This window comes from Pristis pectinata, chromosome 18 (genome assembly GCF_009764475.1).
Source record: "Pristis pectinata isolate sPriPec2 chromosome 18, sPriPec2.1.pri, whole genome shotgun sequence".
Classification (NCBI taxonomy): Eukaryota; Metazoa; Chordata; class Chondrichthyes; order Rhinopristiformes; family Pristidae; genus Pristis; species Pristis pectinata.
This window is the reverse complement of record NC_067422.1, coordinates 18,557,199-18,577,081: the sequence shown is the minus strand read 5'-3', so window position 1 is coordinate 18,577,081 and position 19,883 is coordinate 18,557,199. Positions and strand designations below refer to the sequence as shown.

General features: G+C 40.9%; 1 protein-coding gene across 1 annotated transcript; it reads right to left on the bottom strand.

Annotated features, from left to right (window-relative positions):
- Positions 1-1,747: 1,747 nt before the first annotated feature.
- rpl38 (ribosomal protein L38) lies at positions 1,748-12,645 on the bottom strand. Its single transcript, XM_052032942.1, has 5 exons — positions 12,539-12,645; positions 12,305-12,352; positions 6,015-6,075; positions 2,401-2,523; positions 1,748-1,826 (listed from the first exon to the last, which is right to left on the bottom strand). The coding sequence occupies exons 2-5, from the start codon at positions 12,305-12,307 to the stop codon at positions 1,801-1,803; spliced, it is 213 nt and encodes a 70-aa protein (XP_051888902.1). The 5' UTR covers positions 12,308-12,352; positions 12,539-12,645; the 3' UTR covers positions 1,748-1,800.
- Between the last annotated feature and the right edge of the window lie 7,238 nt (positions 12,646-19,883).

Genomic DNA, 19,883 nt, shown 5'->3' with positions numbered 1-19,883 from the left:
TTTCAAAGACCCAAATACAACTGGCCTCATCTCTGGCATAACTTTGCATTTGCTGCCATCTACTGGGTACCAAAGGCAACCAGCAAAAAGGTTGGCCAAAAGGCCTCACACCCATTAGATTGAAGAATTCAGCAAAGCAGGGAGCTCGATGTAGTCTGTTTGGCTTTTAGCAAGACTTTTGACAAAGTCCTCTTAAGATAAATTAATCATAAAAAAACGAAGGTAGTCGGAGTCCAAGTGAAAACGATAAATTGAACCAAAACCATGTTCTCAGGAGGTAGTAAGCAAAGTGACTGGTTTTATAATTGGGAGGCTAATTACAGGGAATTCCACAGGATTCAGTGCTTTGGTCTTGCACTTTTTATGACATAAGACTTAAATGTTGGGGTATACTTATAAAACTTGTAGACAAAAAAAAATTCCTCAAGTGGTCAATGTTTGAGTATTGATTGCCAACTGTGAATGATATGACAGAGTGCTCTCTGCTAAAAGAGGTTAGTATTATTAAAGCAGTAGTTAAGCCACAGCTGGAGTGTTATATAGAGTTCTGCACACATTACAGTTAGTGACTAGAAGGGGTAGAAATCTACAAGCACATTGTCATCAGAATTTTAGCAACGAGGAAAGACTGGCTGGATTGGGTTTATTATCAATGGAAAAGCTATGTGGACTCTTAATGTGCACAATATTGAGGGATCTGGTTAAAAGTAGGAGACCCATTTTTCTTCAGCAAACAGAAGTGAAAAATTTGATGCAAGTCGAGGATATTTTGTCCATGCACATTCACTGAAAGAATGACACAAGTAGACATTAGAATTAATAGTTATTACTAGACTGACTGATACTTTCTACATCCTGGGCCACAGATGGACATAGGTTTACACATACACTCAGTCCAAGTTATCCACTGATTTGCTATCTGTGGATTCACGTATTTGCAAGGTCAGCCTAAGGACCAGTCTTGAAATTGCTTTTAATCAAATACCTGTGTAGATGTACACATTGAGGAACCAATCATTGTCTGCAAAAGTATGGTGATCATTTTCCTGATCACTTATGTCAAATGGCTTCTTACTGTGCAAAGCTGTCTTTTGTTTGCAGAGCTTGTACCTTGCCATTTCAAAACCCATCATTTTGTTAGTTTTGTTAATTAAAATATTTAAATACCCCAAATTAAATGTTATTAACACTTACAGGTTTTAGAACGTACTTCTCTACAACTATAATGCTATTTTGCATTGTTATTATTTATACCTTGTACTAATTCAATGTGATGTGATGAAGTGATTTGTATGGACAGCATGCAAAACAGTTTTTCCACTGTACCTCAGTACATGTCACAATAATAAATCAATTTCCATTCTAATACACATCTATTTGGGCATGTATATAGGGAACAAAGAAGAGAGCCTTGGTAGCTACGGGTTTGTTATCTGCAGGAAGTCCATGCCGCCTCTTCACATATTACAAGGACTTCATGTAAAAGGTCACTGAGGGTAACTCACCGACTTTTGTTCAAAATAATGCCACAGTGTCTACCTTCACTCAAGAATGGGAGAGGCTGATTTAATGCCTCAGCCCAAAGCAGTTGCTCAGTACTACACTGGATGTTGGCATAAATTACCACAATCAAGAATTTGGAGTGGGTCTTAAACATCAACATAGTGCAAGTGTTCCATGGCACATCTAAAACCCATTTAAATTCATACTGAACATGAGCAATTAACAAAATACAAAACACCACAGGAGCATTTCACTTTTTTTATTTCAATAAAATCTGAACATTGAAATTACAGCTCTTCACTTGAGTTCTTTGACAGCCAAACCTGGTTTAAAACAAAAACAAGATTAGAAGAATGCAGATATAATAAAAAAAAGTCTTAATACTTCAGAAACATGAAACCATTAATGATTCCTTTGAACAGAAATACATCTGTTTACATTTCCTACTTCAATAGGGAGATTTAAAATTTAGCTAAGTTTCAACTCCAAAGGGACAGTTTCATCCTGGCATGTTTGAATACACCAGGTATTTTTAAAATTGAAAATACCTGACACCGAAATCTATAAAGAAGCAATCACCCTAAATTCCCCTCCAAGCACAAGTAAATTGATCTTTGCACATATACCTCCCAGTCATTCAATGCTATCCAATTAAATAACAAAATCTGAGATAAATTTCATATTCCAAAAGGGTATTGCCATTCTTGCACAGACCAACTTAAACAGCCCCTTTAACTGTGGTGCAGTACAAAATGCATGCAAAGGTACAACTCTTAACTCGATGTACTGCCGTTTATACGACACAATTTTGCTCCAGCACATTATTGTTTCCAAATGTGACAACCAGCTAACCCACCCTTCCAGTTGCCTAATCCACATAGTTTGCAAATTGCTTACCTGGGGGCAGGGACTGTTTGAGTTTTTCAGCCTTTTCTTTATCTGTGATGACTAGTGTGTACAGATATCTACTACACCGTACTTTAAATTTTACATTATCTTTGTTCTTCTTGATTTTCACAGCTACATAAAACAAAATAGGCAAATTATTTAAATAGTTGACAAAATAATCTTCATAGAAACATTACAAATCTGGTGAGAGAGACAAGCATGCATGTACAGACACACAAACGTTTGGCTAGAGAGAAAGGAGAAACCTGCTCAACTGGCAGTTCACATCCATAGTTAAGAAGCAAAACCTGCAGATGCTGGAAATGTGAAATAACAACAAAATTCTAGAGACACTCAGCAGGCCAGGCAGCACCTGTGGAAAGAGAAAGTTTAATGTTTCAGGTCAATAAAACTTCATCAGAATTGAAGAAAACTCACTGACCAAAACATTCACTGTTTCTCTCTTCACAAATGCTGCACGACCTGCTATGGCTCTCCATAATTGTGTTTATATTACAAGAACTGGACAGAAATAACTATTTTAATAGAGAAGAACTTTTCTGTGTAACCAGTTGATAAAATGCCCCCATGAATTATAGGACAAATGAATGGCTTACAAGCCTCAATTTTACTTTCCTGCTCGATACCATAACTCTCAACTCCCCAGTAGTCCAAAAATTGATCTCAACCTTGGTTACATTCAAGTGACTCAACATCAAGAGGCCCCTGTGAAACTGTGGCATTACCTACATTAATCTCACCTCAGTATGAAAACATATCCAGTAATCAATCTGCTGAATCTTTACTGCACTCCCTCAGCTGCAAGTGCGTCATTCCTCAATCATATCTGTATAAAATATTCCAGGAGGAGTCTCACCAGGACCTTTGTGGTAAGACACCTTTACGATTGGACTCAAATCCTCTTGCAAAAAAGGCCAATGTACAAAGGACAACATACCATTCACTTATTCACTTTCCCCAATTCCTTCATTAATGTTCAGATATTACACACGTCCCTTTGAACACCAACACTTTTTGTTGCTTTTCTTTTGTTTTTGGTCACGGTCATAAACCACAAGGAATTAAAACATCTGTATTAAAAACCAACACAATGGTTGTTCACAATTTGCCTCCCAGAACTCCAATTTATTCCAATCTTATGGCACATAAGATTGATACTTTAGATATTTTAGTTGCTACAAAATTCTGATAAAAAAAATTGCATCCAACCTAAAAAGGACTGCCAGTTAATTTCCAACTAATCTTTATATTATGAAATTGCAGCCTACAGAAAAAAAAACAAGCCAAAACATTTCCATTTCTTTCAACCTTAGACAACAATTACAAAAGGATGAATATATCCCACTCAAACTCAGCTGATAGAACATCATTGTATTGATGTGTATAAATTTTACTGATTACAAGAACAGGTTTTTCACCAAGATGTATCTATATGCAAAAATCTGCATGATTTTCACATGTTAAATAAACTCCCGAGTAATATTAAATTCTATAAGCAAAGTTAGTTCCAGGTAGAGTTCTTTGTCCTACTTTATTCCTGGTAGAAGGATATTTCATTCACAACACTCAAGATCTCTCTCATAAGTATCAAATTTATTGACAGAAAGAACATTACTTTAATGTAACTGCCCCAAGTGCAGTTTAACCACATTGGAGATTTCCAGAAATCATATCCAGAGTCCACAATGTTGTAACAAAGGTGGGAAAGCAGGGAGATTTTAAAAATCAAATGCAAATGTAGAGTTTCAACACTGAAATTCCAGTCACTTTTTTTTTCCTTTTACTACCCAAGTAAACTAGCATATCATAGCATTATAGAGGATAGTCAAAAGCAAATCTCAATCCAAGGATAATTACTAAAAGGGGAACAATTGCATTTAATACAAATTGGCTCTACACATTAAACAGGCCATCTACAACAGGAATATTCCAAGAGGCAGTGTGGTCCATGAGACAAGCCACAGTAAAGGAAAAAAATACAATAAACTCTCCAAACACTCAAAGACGAGATACATGATGCAAAAGTATTCCTCCGTTTGCTCAGATAAACCAGTATCAACACTAGTCAGGCTAATAAGGCTACACCAAGTAGGACTAAAATGATTTCCAAAAGTCAGTGCAGTGCTCCAAGACACACAAATGATAATAAAAATAACACACAAATAAGAACAGAAAATGCTGGAAAGCATATCTAGAGAAAAACACTTAATATCACATAGTAACAGGAAAGCCACTTAGTTCACAATTTATAAGACCATAGCTGATTTGTGACCCAACTCCATAGACCTGCCTTCTCTCTACCCCATCAAAATTAAGTTTAAAAGAAAAGCATTCATTTAAAATTGCACCAACTGCCATTTGCAAAGAGAAGAATTCCAAATTTTTACGACACTGTGCGTATAGATTTTTTCATTTCAATCCTAAAAAGATTTAGTTCTAACTTTTCAAAAACTTCACCCCCTTGTTTCACTCCCTAAACAGCAGAATCTCCCCTTATCTTGAAAATTGCTAACTCACTAAATTCCAGGAAATTCAACTCCAGTTTGTGCAATCTTTCCTTGGTATTAAAATTTGAGAATTCAGTTATAGCTCTAACAAATCCAAGTTACATTTTCTCAAAATACTTCTATCCGGCTAGGGTTGTGGTCGCACCCAAGATCCTTCCTGTATTCCACTTGTCACATCCTATTCATCAACCCCATCTTCTGCTGCTTAGCCAATTTCCAAGCCAGGTCAATCTTATGAGGAATGATCTATTCTGGAGGAATTCATAAAGTCTTCATAAGTAACACCTAGACATTCCCCTCAAAAATTCTAAGGACAATGCCCTATTAGAATTAGGAAAGAATCTGAGAACTAGCAGGGGGCACAGTGGTGCAGATAGTAGAGCTGCTGCCTCAGTTCCACCGACCCAGGTTCAATTCATCCGTGCATTTTGTTCTCTCTCATCTGAGAGTTTCCTCTGCATGCTCCGATTTCCTCCCACATCCCAAAAATGTGTGGTAGGTTAACTGGCCACTGTAAATTACTCCAAGTGTGTAGGTGAATGGTAGAATCTGGGGAGAGCTGACGGGAATGTGGGGAGAATAAAATGGCTTCAGGTAGGTGTGTAATAATGGGTGCCTGCTGGTTGGCATGGACTCAGGAATGCTTGAGTGACAAAGAGGAATAATAGTTAAGCAGAGAAACTAATAGCCAAATCTAGACTAGTAAAGGTAATAGCAAAATGTTTATTAGCATCAGATAGCATAAGGGGAGTGAAAAAGGACATTGTGATTAAAATCTTTCCAGAATGGATTGAATCTGTAATATCTTCCAGCTCTGAGGATGGGTCATTAGCCTAAAACGTTAACTCTTCTTTCACAGATACAGCCTTCTCTGCATTCTGTGGTTTTATTTCAGTTTTCTAGCACCTGGAGTACTTTCCTTGTATCCAAATTACGGTATAATGGACAACAACATGTTGGTGTCTAGTATAATATCCAAAACAAAAGCTAATATGCTGATTTGCAAAAATTGTTCCTTCATCCTTGTATCACATTCGTTTCCTAGAATTTAGTTTTGAATCCTACAAATTAATAAATGGTGTTAAATTCACTTACATTTTGCATCCTTTCTTCTTGCTGTTAGCAAGAAATCTTTGATTTCAGCAATCATTTGAGGCTGTTGGAATACAAACAGTAAAATTATTATTGAAGATTTCATAGCAAATGTAAAAAAACACTAGTTACAAAAAAGTACTAAAGATTCAAAGAATTCCAGGAGTCACACTCCTCGTGTGACCCCACATTCCAAATTTTAAAGTCAATCTTATATTTTGATTTCAGACACTAAACAATGAATGAATCAGTGATCTGATACACAAAGCCTGAAAAGTGTAACAATATTGGTCATTCATAAAGATGCATGGTACTATCAAATCAATCAAGAATGGTCCAAAACAATATAGTAAGTTTTGCAGATCTGTGAGAAGCATTGATGTCATTAACATTTTACACATCTTAAACACAAATCACAGAAAAATAATCAATCCAAAAATCAACATCAAACCTTAATGTACAATTAGTACAGATGACTAAAAACTCCATGAAAGAATCTCTCAGATTAGGAGAGACACGAGCTTACATATGATATTGCAGGTCCTTGGTTCAAGGTTGCTGCAAGTATGACTGCCAGTGATGGGATGAGTGCTTCAGAAGAGGTCAATGTTGGTGGAATTTGGAGGGGGAAGGGGAAAGGAAGCTAAGAGGGTGATTACAAGGAAAAACATATGGATGAGAACAGGTGTCAATTTAGGCCACAGAAGGAAGTGGGAAGGGTAATAAGATATCTTAATTAGTCACATGTACATCGAAACACACAGTGAAATGATCTTTTGCGTAGTGTTCTGGGGGCAGCCCACAAGTGTCGCCACGCTTCCGACGCCAACATAGCATGCCCACAACTTCCTAACCCGTACATCTTTGGAATGTGGGAGGAAACCGGAGTACCCAGAGGAAACCCACACAGACATGGAGGATGTAAAAACTCCTTACAGACAGCAGAAGGAATCCAACCCAGGTCTTGGCGCTGTAATAGCATTACGCTAACCACTACACTACCATGCCATGGTTTTGATTGAGTTCAATTTTATGGAGTGTAGATTATGAAAGACCAGTTAGCACTGAATTGAAAATTAGCCCTAGAGCCAACAAAAGCATGAACGAAGATGACAGAGGACTTGTGGCTGGAGCTGAAATAAGTATTGTTATGGAGGTGGGTCTCTGCAAGTAAAGGAATTGGTACACTTTGACCAAATAGCAAAAGTTGGCTATAAGATAAAAACAGTAAATGCTTGAGAACTCATTCAGTTAATTAGAATCTGTGGAAAAAGAAACCAGTTAATGTTTTAGGTCAAGGACCCTTCCTTAGAAGGTTACAAGTCTTCTAGTTCAAGGCTGACCATGGCTCGGAAGGTGGATGGAATTTGTGGCAAATGTTTGCTCTGAATTTACCAAGACTGCAGCTCTGGGATGCATTGCCAGGGAACGTGGTGGAAGTTTAAGAGGCATTTGGATAGGCACATGAACAGTCGGGGAACAGATGGATACAGACCTTGTGCAGGCAGATGAGATTATTGAGATTGACATGATCGGCATAGACATCATGTGCTGAAGGGCCTGTTCCTGTGCTATATTGTTCTGTGTTAATATAAAATGATGTTGGGAAACTGAACCTATTTGCACACGATGTGCACATCACACATTGGCTGGCGAGATTAAGGAAAACCCCAAGGCATTCTACAAGTATGTGAAGAGCAAGAGGATAAGATGCGAAAGAATAGGGCCTATCAAGTGCAGCAGTGGGAAAGTGTGTATGGATCCGGAAGAAATGGCGGAGGTACTTAATAAATAGTTTATGTCAGTATTCACTATGGAAAAAGATCTGGGGGATTGTAGTGGGGACTTGCAGCGGGCTGAAAAGCTTGAGCATGTAGATATTAGGAAAGAGGTGCTGAAACTTTTGGAAAGCATCAAGTTGGATAAGTCACCGGGACCGAATGAAATGTACCCCAGGCTGCTGTGGGAGGCAAGGGAAGAGATTGCGGAGCCTCTGACGATGATCTTTGCATCGTCAATGGAGCTGGGAGAGGTTCTGGAAGATTGGAGGGTTGTGGATGTTGTTCCCTTATTCAAGAAAGGGAGTTGAGATAGCCCAGGGAATTACAGACCACTGAGTCTTACCTCAGTGGTTGGTAAGCTAATGGAGAAGATCCTGAGAGGCAGGATTTATGAACATTTGGAGAGGAATAATATGATTAGGAATAGTCAGCATGGCTTTGTCAAAGGCAGGTCCTGCCTTACAAGCCTGATTGAATTTTTTGAGGATGTGACTAAACACATCAATGAAGGGAGAGCAATAGATGTAGTGTATATGGATTTCAGCAAAGCGTTTGATAAGGTACCCCATGCAAGGCTTATTGAGAAATAAGGAGGCATGGGATCCAAGGGGACATTGCAATGTGGATCCAGAACTGGCTGGCCCACAGAAGGCTGAGTAGTTGTTGACATGTCATATTCTGCGTGGAGGTCGGTGACCAGTGGTGTACGTCAGGGATCTGTACTGAGACCCTTGATCTTTGCGATTTTTATAAACGACCTGGATGAGGAAGTGGAGGGGTAGGTTAGTGAATTTGCAGATGACACGAAGGTTGGGGGTGTTGTGGATATTTTGGAGGGCTGTCAGAGGTTACAGAGGGATATAGATATGATGCAAAGTTGGGCTGAGAAGTGGCAGATGCAGTTCAACCCAGATAAGTGTGAAGTGGTTCATTTTGGTAGGTTAAATATGATGGCAGAATATAGTCTTAATGGTAGGACTCTTTGCAGTGTGGAGGATCAGAGGGATCTTGGGGTCCAAGTCCATAGGACGCTCAAAGCGGCTGCATAGGTTGACTCTGTGGTTAAGGCGGCATATGGTGTATTGGCCTTCATCAATCGGGGAATTGAATTTAGGAGCTGAGAGGTATTGTTGCAGCTATATAGGTCCCTGCCCTGGTCAGACTCCACTTGGAGTACTGTGCTCAGTTCTGGTCGCCTCACTACAGGAAGGATGTGGAAGCCATAGGAAGGGTACAGAGGAGATTTACAAGGATGCTGCCTGGAATGCGGAGCATGCCTTATGAAAGCAGGTTGAAGGAACTCGGCCTTTTCTCCTTGAAGCGACGGAGGATGAGGGGGGACCTGATAGAGGTTTATAAGATGATGCGAGGTATTCATTGGGTAGATAGTCAAAGGCTTTTCCCCAGGGCTGAAATGGTGGCCACAAGAGGACATAGGTTTAAGGTGCTGGGGAGTAGGTATAGAGGAGATGTCAGGGGTAAGTTTTTTTTTACTCAGAGAGTGGTGAGTGTGTGGAATGGGCTGCCGGCAACGGTGGTGGAGGCGGATATGACAGAGTCTTTTAAGAGACTGTTGGATAGGAACATGAAGCTGAGAAAAATAGAGGGCTATGGGTTAGCCTAGTAATTTCTATGGTATGAAAGTTATTTTATGCTTCGTCAAATCGCATCGCTAATCATTTCTGATTTGCTTAGCAAATTTGGCTTGGGCACTCCGTGGCCAAAAGTTCTGCAAAACACATTTACTCAAATGCCAGCAGAAAGCCAAGCCACCAACATTAGCTCACAAAAAAACTGAAAGCACATCACATAAATTTTGGGAATGAGATGACAAATGAAGAGTGCACTTTCACATCAATGCCCTGCACGCCACATCTTCCAGCCTCACTTTTCCATGGCCAGTCGTACATTAGAATTTGCTGAAGTTCCCTTCAATGATCACAGCCTTTTAAGTTATAAAAAAAATAAACACTGAGCTGCAATCATTAGCTCTTGACCAGCTGGATGGGGCCACTGGCGTAGACAGAAGTTAATCAAGGCAGCTCATTCCACAGGCAGGGGTGTGCCCAGCCACACAGTCTGTGCCACCCCCAGCCCACTTTCTGTCACTGTAGTGTGGCTGTTTAGGGAAGAGTTCTTCAGATGTTCAATCACTTCCCAGCAGCCAGCAAGGTAAATACAATGTGGATTCCATCCATCAAGAGGCACACTGGGATAGGGTCTTCACAGGGCAACAACTCAAAAATGCAAGGAGCAGCACCAGTCATTATTTATGGCCTTTGACCTCACTAAAGCCTTTGACTCCATCAATTGGGAGGAACAGCCTCCTCAAATTAAACTGACCACAGAAATACATTTCCATCTTGCGTCTGCTCCACAATGGCATTAAGCCAGGATACCAACTAATGTTGGTGAAGACTGGTGTCAACAAAGCTACATCATTGCCCCAACACTTTTCTCAATCTTTACCTGCAATAAATTTCCTGTGGAAGTGGAGCTAATCTTCCGATCTAATGGGGAAAATGCTTGAACCAACAATGACTGCACACAAGAACCAAGGTCATCCAATCCTCAGTCAAGCTAGAATAAGCAAATGCTTGTATTTACGCACACTCATAGGCCAAGCTCCAAAATATAATTCCCCAAAGCATATGAAAACATAGGCTTTCTCCTCAACATCCACAAGACTAACGTCCTCTGCCAACATGCTCCCACTCCACCAGTCTGCCCAAGTTCTCTGCAAGACTCTGGAAAGCAAACCTCGAGCCACCCCTTGGTGAAGGCAGATGTCAATGAAATACACCACTGCCTTCAATACGGAGTCTACTGGGCAGCAGTAATCCCTACCCTCCTATATGCATCTGAGACCTGGACTACCCACAACAGGCATCATTAAACATCAGAAAAGTACCCTCCAAGCTGCGTCCATAAAATCTTCAAGTTACCAGAAGAATAAGCAAATTTAACATCAATGTCTTGTCCATGCCCAGCAGAGAACCCAGTCACACACAGTCACCTACCTTGGGCAGGTCACATCACCAGACTCTTGAAACAAAGAATACCAGGCAGACAGAGAAACAAGATTCAAAAATACACTTAAAGATTCCTTGAAATACAACAGTTCCAATGACTCCTGGGAATCTCTGCCACAACCACTCTAAGTGGAAAAGAAATATTCAGGCTAGTTTGAACACCACGAGACAAGGAGCACACAAAAGCAGTTATTATAGTAACTGCAATGATAAAAGTAGTAATCGTGGTCAGAGTCATACAGCACAGAAACACAACTTTTGGCCCAACTTGTCCACACTGACCGAGGTGCCTACCTGAGCTGGTCCCATCTGCCTGCATTTGGCCCATAACCCTACCTTTCCTATCCATGTACCTGTCGAAATGTCTTTTAAACATTGTAATTGTACCTGCCTCTACTACTTCTTCTGCCAGCTCACTCCATATACAAAACTGTGTGTAAAAGCTTGCCCCTCAGGTCCCCTATAACTCTTTCCCTTCTCACCTTAAACCTACACCCTTCTAATTTTAATCTCCGCTACTCCGAGAAAAAGACTGCAATCATTCACTTGCCTGCATGCCTCATGATTTCATAAACCTCCATAATGCCACCCCTCGGCTTCCTTCGCTCCAGGGATCAAGATCACTACCTTGTACCCACCCCCGCCTTTCCTCTTTGATGAAAGAAACACTAGGATGCTGGAGGAACTCAGCACAGGGTGGTGGTAGGATGATGCAGGTAAGAGATAGCGATAGGCAGGTGTGGGGGAGGAGGGGAGAGCAGATCCACCGGGGAATGGGTCAAAGGTTGAGAGAGAAAGGAAAAAAGGTAGAGGAAAAAAAGGCCAGGAAAAGGAAGAAGAGAAGCAGCATGGTGGGGGAGGAGGTGTGGGGATTACTTAAAGCAGGATTTCAGGACTAAAGATAGGAAAAGGGGAAGCTTCCCTCTTTTATCCACGTCTCATTGCCCTGCTTTTCCCTCCTACATATCGGGCTTCCCCTCTTCTTATGTTCAGTCCTGAAGAAGGGTCCTGACCCGAAACACTGACCGCCTGCTTTTCTCCAGGATGCTGTCTGGCCTGCTGAGTTCCTCCAGCATCATAGTGCTTTTCATCTAGAATCCAGCATATGCAGTCCTTCGTTTCTCCCTTTAACGTGCGCTCACAGAGCACATCAGGCCATCCTTCACTGACTACAGCCTTGTCATAGCTCAAGTTATATGCAACACATGTAGAACGCATCCAGAGAGAGTGGACTTCACTTTCTGGGCACGTAATCCATGAAACTGTCAGATGCAAATGGGCAATCTAATGATTAAAAGTACGTCCTTTGTAAGAACTTTACTCGACACTCTTAACAACGAGGCGGCGGCCTGAGACGATCTGTTCCACCTGCAGAAGGAAGGCCATGATAGCTGGGGAGGAGTCGCCACTGGGAGACCCAAATGGCGAATTATTTATTTCTTGCGAGGAGAAAAGCGACGCGCTCGGGCCGGGCACTTACCATGGTGGCGGTGGATCCAGCGGCGGGGGGACGGGCCGGGCACTGCGTCTGAAAAATGAGAACAAGCCGGTCACTGAGTTTAAATTACAAACCTCCCGCGGCTGCATCGGCGCCAATACACGGAGCGGCGGGCGGCGGGGGCCGTTGTGCCCTGGCCCAGGCGGCCGATGCCCCGACCCCGCGCCCTGGGAGGGAGGATGGCGACGGATGGAGCTCGCCCTCCGGCCGCCCTACCTGAGGCTCAGCCGCTGCCGACGGAGAGAGAGGGCAGGCCTGCCCTACATCCGGGAATTAACCCAGCGCCCCGACGGGCTCCGCGCGGGGACAAAGCGCGCAACGGCTCGCACAAAACGCGAAACTCGATACGAGGGGAGCAGTGCCTTGCCTGACATTCCAGAGGGAGACACGCAAGAGACACAAAACAAAATTCTGCAGATGGTGGAATCTGGAGCAATACACAAAAAGTGCTGGAGGGACTCAGCAGGTCAGGCAGCATCCATGGAAAGAAATAAACAGTCGACGTTTCGGGCCGAGAGCCTTCATCGGGACTGGGAAGGAAGAGGGCAGAAGAACACAATAAGAAAGTGGGGGAAGAGGGAGGAGCACACGCAGGCAGGTGATAGGCGAGTACAGGTGAGAGGGGGAAGGTAGGTTGGTCAGTGGGGGGGTGGGGGAGAAGGTGTAATAAGCTGAGAGAGACTGCAGGTGCTGGAATCTGGAGCAACAAACAATCTGCCGGAGGAACTCAGCGGGTCCATCAGCATCTGTGGGAGGAAAGGAATCGTCGACATTTTGGGTCGAGACCCTGCATCAGGATCCTGATGGAGACACAAGAGACTGCAGATGCTGGAAATCTGGATCAACGCACAAAAGTGCTGTGTTGCATCAGGATTCTGATGCAGGGTTTCAACCTGAAATGTTGACAGTTCCTTTCCTCCTGCAGATGCTGCTCGACCCGCTGAGTTCATCCAGCAGATTGTTTCTTGCATGTGAACATTCTACATTTCTACATAATTTATATTTTAGAAAACAAACAAGAGTAACAAAAACCTGTATTTATATACTGCAACAAAATAAAACTTGGGAGACGTTATCAAGCTGAATTTGACAACAAGCTCATAGGGCAGACTCTTTGTCAGCTATTAATACCATCAATGGTGGTGCCATTAAAATTGGGACAGAGCATCCCTATTTCTTCCCCTATAATGGAGCATACATCACAGATGAAGAAACCGCTTAGAACACTGCCCTGAATAACTTCTGTACCAGTGTGGGAGGGGTAAGATGATTGGGATCTAACCATCACCTACCATCTTTTTGTGCTAGAATACAAAAGCTGAATACTGCATATTAACAGAAAAAGCTAGAAATGATCAGCAGTGATCATTACTGGAAATACACATGAACTTGACTGCTCAGAAGAATCTTCTTCAAGCCAATGTTTGAGGAATAGACCAGATAGTATCATTAGATCAAATCCCTTGTTTGTGCAGGCTGGAAGGGGGATGAGGAAACACTTCAGATAAGTCAGAATACTTCTCATTGCCAAGATCCACCAGACCTCCCACCCCTCCACTCACAAAAGTCAGCTTGACCGGCTTGGTTTTCAATCAGATGTGCTGAGCTCACAGCTGGTCAACCATCCTCTTTCTCCCAGCTTGGTAAGGAGCCTACTGCTACCACTGGGATTGAGGGTGGTGTCCATTTCCTAGAGCATATTGAGCACTAATCCACAACCCTGGGAATCTTTGCTGGTGGGGGCATGGGTGGCAGTGATTGAGACCAAAAAGTGTAAATTTTGGTAGGATTAGGGGACTCTACTTCTGTGGCTTCTAGCCTGAAAGCACTACTGCAAAGACACTTATCTTCTTGTTACGTACCAGCAACAATAGAAACACACCGAGTCATGTATAAGTGTTAGAAACTATTTTATTAATAACTACTTATGATAAGTAAAAATGTTAGATATTAAACATTAACCCCAAAACTAAATTCAAAGTGTGTGTGTGGCAAATTCCCAAACTCGGAATTTCAGTTCAGCAAGTCATAAAGTGAAACGTGAGCAAAGGCTTTTGCAAAACCACCATCGACTGAAGAGAAAATGTAGAGAGAATATAGAGAGAAATTACAAAATCCACATGTTCCACGATGGAACCCATATGACACCTCAATCACTGATGATCTCCATTGCTTTGTTCCGAAGTATCTGCCACCCCGAAGGCATTCAATACGTGGCCGCCCACAGAAATACCTGTTTCCCTCTACAGGTCAACAACAAAGTGGACTCCAGTTGTTTGCTCCAAAAATCCATACATGGATTGTAGAGACAGACACAGCTATTGTTCTTCATCCATTGTTACGGAGACCAGCAGTCAGTGTCTGTCTCTCTCTCTCTCTCTTCTCCGACTCACTGAGCAAAAGCATCAGCACATTGTAATCTTGCTGTCGTGATGACACCACACACACACACACTCTACTACTCTACTGTCCAGGTGTCTTAAAGGGACGTGCACCAAATAGCAACCTGGCTCGTAACATTCTGCTCAAATCTATTATCTCCTCCCTTCAGCTCGAGAAACCTGGCCAGACAGGATTGATTCAGCCCAGTGGGTTACATGTGAAACTGTCAGAAAGACATGCATTTAAATAGAATAGAATAAAGAATAGTTTTGATGGAAGATCATCAACTCAAATCATTAGCTCTGTTTCTGTCTCCACAGATGCTGCCTGATCTGCTGAATATTTCCAGCATTTCCTGTTTTTATTTCAAATTCTCAGCATTGGCTGAATTGCATTGGGATTAATCATTTTTGTGGCACCTTTCACAACCTTAGAAAGCCACAACATGCTTTGATTGAAAGGGTGTTGTAATATTGTTGAAATGTTTGAAGCTTAGCAGCCACTTTGGGCACAGCAAAATACCACAAATAGTCAAATGATAATGACTAGATAAAGTGTTTTAGTGATGTCGACTAAGGAATAACTATTAGCCAGAAATGTTGGGATAACTCCTTTTTCTAATTTTAAAATAGTTCTTAGAAAGGGACAGATGACGGTCAGTTTAATGACTCGCCCCAATGACTACTCATCCAGTAATACAGCACTCCCTCAGTAATGTAATGGAGATTCAGTCTCAGTTTTGTGCCCATTTCTGTAGTGGATCTTGAACCCCTTGCTTTCTGACTCAGAAACAAGAGTCACATTCAAAATCAAGCAATCTTCTGGGAGTGAATTGGGTGCATTCCCTTGTCTAACCTCTAATAGACTTGGCAGTGAGCAAAATGGGTTTAGGATTTTTAAAGTCTACAACTTGTCCAGCCCCAATCCACATTTTCTTGGGCAAGAACTGCCAGTTTACCCCATTTTAACAGCCTAAGAGGCTGTAGGTTTCATTGATTTTATTGCTTTCCACATTTGTTTTTTTTTAGAAAAGGACTGAGTATACATATGCTTTTCTTTTACTTAAATTGTATAATAACTCAGTGCTCTCAACACTTTCATTCAACATTGTCTTTTATTCCTTGTTTTGCTTTTTACAACATTGATTAAATCATCTAAAAAATTTTACATTAAACTGTTCCTGGGATTAATTTGCACACCATGATTGGCATTCAGTATTTGAAGACATCTTTTTAAAATATAAATAATCTTAAATATTTTGTTGGCAGCATATGTAACAGCACCATAAACACCTCTATATTGGCCACCGTTCTCTGCTACTTAACACTATTAACCATTTGCAGGGATATTGTTTTCACAAGCACAGATACGCAAATTGACCAAGTAGCTATTATTTATGTGGAGCCTGGTCAGTAAAAGCAGGAGGATTCACAAGAGAAGCTGTTATTGTCCTTATTCAGATGCACATGCACAATTGCTACAAAAATAATAAAACTAGCCAATTTTCTCCTCTCCAATCAGCACTGAGACTAACCAGCACTTTAAAAAATATACCTGCTGAGATGAGTTGGTTCAGCAAAATATAAGAAGAATCAGAGAAGCGAAAAATATTTGTTTTAAGGGGTCACAAATCCTAAATAGGGTGTGCTGTATTATATTCTACAGGCATACACCACACAACACAATTATTGTTTTAGATTCAGACATGGAAGACTAGTTTTTATAGAGGAGATAGAGTTTTACTTGCTGTAAATTACACCTTCATTGCAGCATCCTTCCAGCAGAAAACTCAACTGGACACATAAAATTTATAATCCAACACATCAGAAAATATCCTGTTTGTACGTACCATAAAGCACCCACAATTATGTAATTCACTGGGCGATAGTGTCTCTTTTCTGTGGGTTTAATTGTATCACACTATAACCTTTTAAATGTTCAGAATGGAAATACAAAATTAAGGCTCAATTGCTCCTGTGGAGAGGTTAGGGGTGAACGTTTTAGTTGCTGACCTTCTGTCAAAATTAGAATATAATGCTTAAAGCAAAGAACGGTACAGTGGGAAAACATAATTGCACAGGAGAGATAAACAATGACCTGTACAGTGCTAGGTGGAAAGCATGACAGAAATTATATTAGTAGGAACCAATAGGGGGCATGAGGGAAATCAAATAAATACCTTTTAGAGATGAAGAGAAACCATACACTGCCCCTTAGTGACAACATCTTAAAATACACCATTAGCTTCTACACATTCACTGACAACACTCAGCATTTCTCTCTGTCCTGTATCTAATTTGTCAGACTGGTTTTCTGATATTCATCACTGCATGAGCAGAAATTTCCTTGAACTACAAGGCCATTAGCTTCAGTTCCACCACATCCCCCATTTCAGAGTCCATACCTCTTTTGTCTGAACTAAATCATTCACAAACTGACTCCAAGATAAACTTTGAACAACCTATGCACAACATTGGTAAGGCCTGCTTACTAATATAACTGATGCTATATTGTCTGACTCACTTTACTTGAAAAAGCTCGTCACTGCTTAAATAACCTCAGTATTTGACTGCACACAGTTCTCGTTATCCGATGATTTGCTATCTGCACATGCACATATTCTCAAGGTCAGTCCCTCGCAAAGCATTCTGATTTATCTGAAATGTCTCCCTCTTCCAGCCTGCACAAACAAGGGATTTGATCTAATGATACTATGTGGTATATTCCTCAAACATTGGCTTGAAGAAGATTCTTCTGAGCTGTCAAGTTCATGTGTATTTCCAGTAATGATCACTGCTGATCATTTCTAGCTTTTTCTGTTAATATGCAGTATTCAGCTTTTGTATTCTAGCACAAAAAGATGGTAGGTGATGGTTGGATCCCAATCATCTTACCCCTCCCACACCGGTACAGAAGTTATGCAGGGCAGTATTCCAAGCACATCCTTTGGTTTCTTCATCTGTGATGTGCCCACCATTAGATGGGAGAAATAGGGATGCTCAGTGATGACTGCAGAGCGTTTAGCTTCATTTACAACTGCTCAGATAATGCCGCAGTCCATAACCACATTGAGGCATGGGTTGATTTAAGATAAATCATAGTTGTGCCATACAGGTACTAAGCAATGGCCTGTCAATGGCAGTACCATCATCAAAACTTGTGGCTTGCAGAGAAAAGAACTGAATTTGGGGTAATGAATTTTTCACTGGATAAAATTATTGAATGATGACAAAAATTTGAAAATCTGAAAGTCTGAAATACTTGGCTTTTTATTGTTTCGATAAATGGGCTTGGTACTTTGAGGCTTTAAGTTAACATGGGAACAATTGATACAAGAAACTTTAATGGAATAATATTGATACTTACAAGCAGTTGTCAGTTTTGAAATCACAAATCATAGGTGTAGCTATGTAAATAAAGACCATTTTCTATCAGAAAAGCAGCTGTGATGTTGTTGCAGGCAGTCATTTGGCACAAGTGGCCTGAAAAACTGATAAATGTATTTTTTTTAAAAACAAAATATGTACTATAGAGAGGCACAAAAATGTACCTGGTGGCTGATAACAACCATTGATAAGAGGGAAACAATAGATGAATGGACCAGGCTTTTAAACTGCTAGACATTTTAGAGTAAAGACCTTTGAGACCAGAATGATTAAGTAAAAACTCATTAGATCTACAGCTCCAAATTCAGAATGGCTCTTAAATACTGTTGTGATTGAAGTGTTTCGGTGTGTTTATTAATGCATGTTAATATTTTTAGAACATTATAGGGCAGGTGTATCATTATGTTGTGGGTATACTGGATACAGAACAGAGAGCTTTGGTGATATTTATTTTTTTTGTTATCCATGGTAAGTCCATGCCGATATATTTCGCAGACGATGAGCACTGACAGTACTCAAATTCTCTGCTGGTTGTCTGACATTTTCCACTTTCCATAAACTTTTCATCCAAAACTCCACTGCCCAAATCCAAATTTCCACCAGGTTCTGATTATCCTTCATTTAATGTTCCCTCAACTACATTAGCTCTCAGTCCAACCAAGTGTTGATCTAAAATTCTCATCCTGGTTTTCAAATCCCTCCGTCATCATGGTCCTTCCCACAACCTTCCAAGACCTCTGATGCCCTTGAATTCTGCTGTCTTGTCCATCCCCTATTTTGATCGCTCCAGCACTGACAACCACATCTTTTCCCTTTGGATTTTCAATCATAAAACTCTCTATTTCTATATCCTTTAGAGCAGTCCATAAAACCTCTCTCTTTGACAGAAGCTTGGTCAGAGATGTAGATTTTCAGGAGCACACGAAAGGAGGAGAAATACAGTTTAGGACACACCATTTAGGCCTATTATCTCATGGGGCTAAGGTCTCAAAATTTCTTTAGGAACATTCTCATAGTGTCTGAGAACATGTTATAAAGTCATAGGGTCATACAAGCACAGAAACAGGTCTTTTGGCGCCAACTGGTCCGTGCCACCAAAATGCCTAAGCGATAAAACTTACACTATTCAAAACTCAAGTTATTACTGAATAGGTGGAAAGATGGTATTTGTCACAGGTTGGAAAAAAAAACAAAATTACAGGCAACATTGGACATGCAAGACAATTAATGATAGAATAAAAGGTAGACTGGTGTGGACATGTGAACCAATGGTATCAAACAAGCATTAATATCAATGATTTTAAGAGAAATAATGGTTTTGTTTTTCAAGCCAGCAGTGAATTTCATTACAACCATGAAAAAGGTTGGAGAATTGAGGGAAAACAAATATTGTACAATGTGACTCAACATAAGTTGAGGAATAGCACCTCATCTTCCATCTGGGCACGTTGCAGCCTTCCAGATGCATCGCTGAATTCGACAATTCGCATTTGTATCAGAATTGGCCAGTTCTGCTGCACATTATCCATCTGCAACACCAACTCAGTTTTTCTTTGTTAATACTGCCTGATCTGCCAAGCATTTCCAACAGTTCTGACCAGCATATCTGAGCTTTCACACATCATCTTGTTTATATTCTACCCCCCTTCCCTCATTAACCAGATGGCTTCATCAACAGATTATCCCCATGGCAACCCTGATCTCATATTATCAGAGATATTCCCTTTGTCCTCTCCGTCCCGCCACACTTCTCGCTGATTTAAGACTAACTTGTTTTTTTGCTCTTTTCCAGT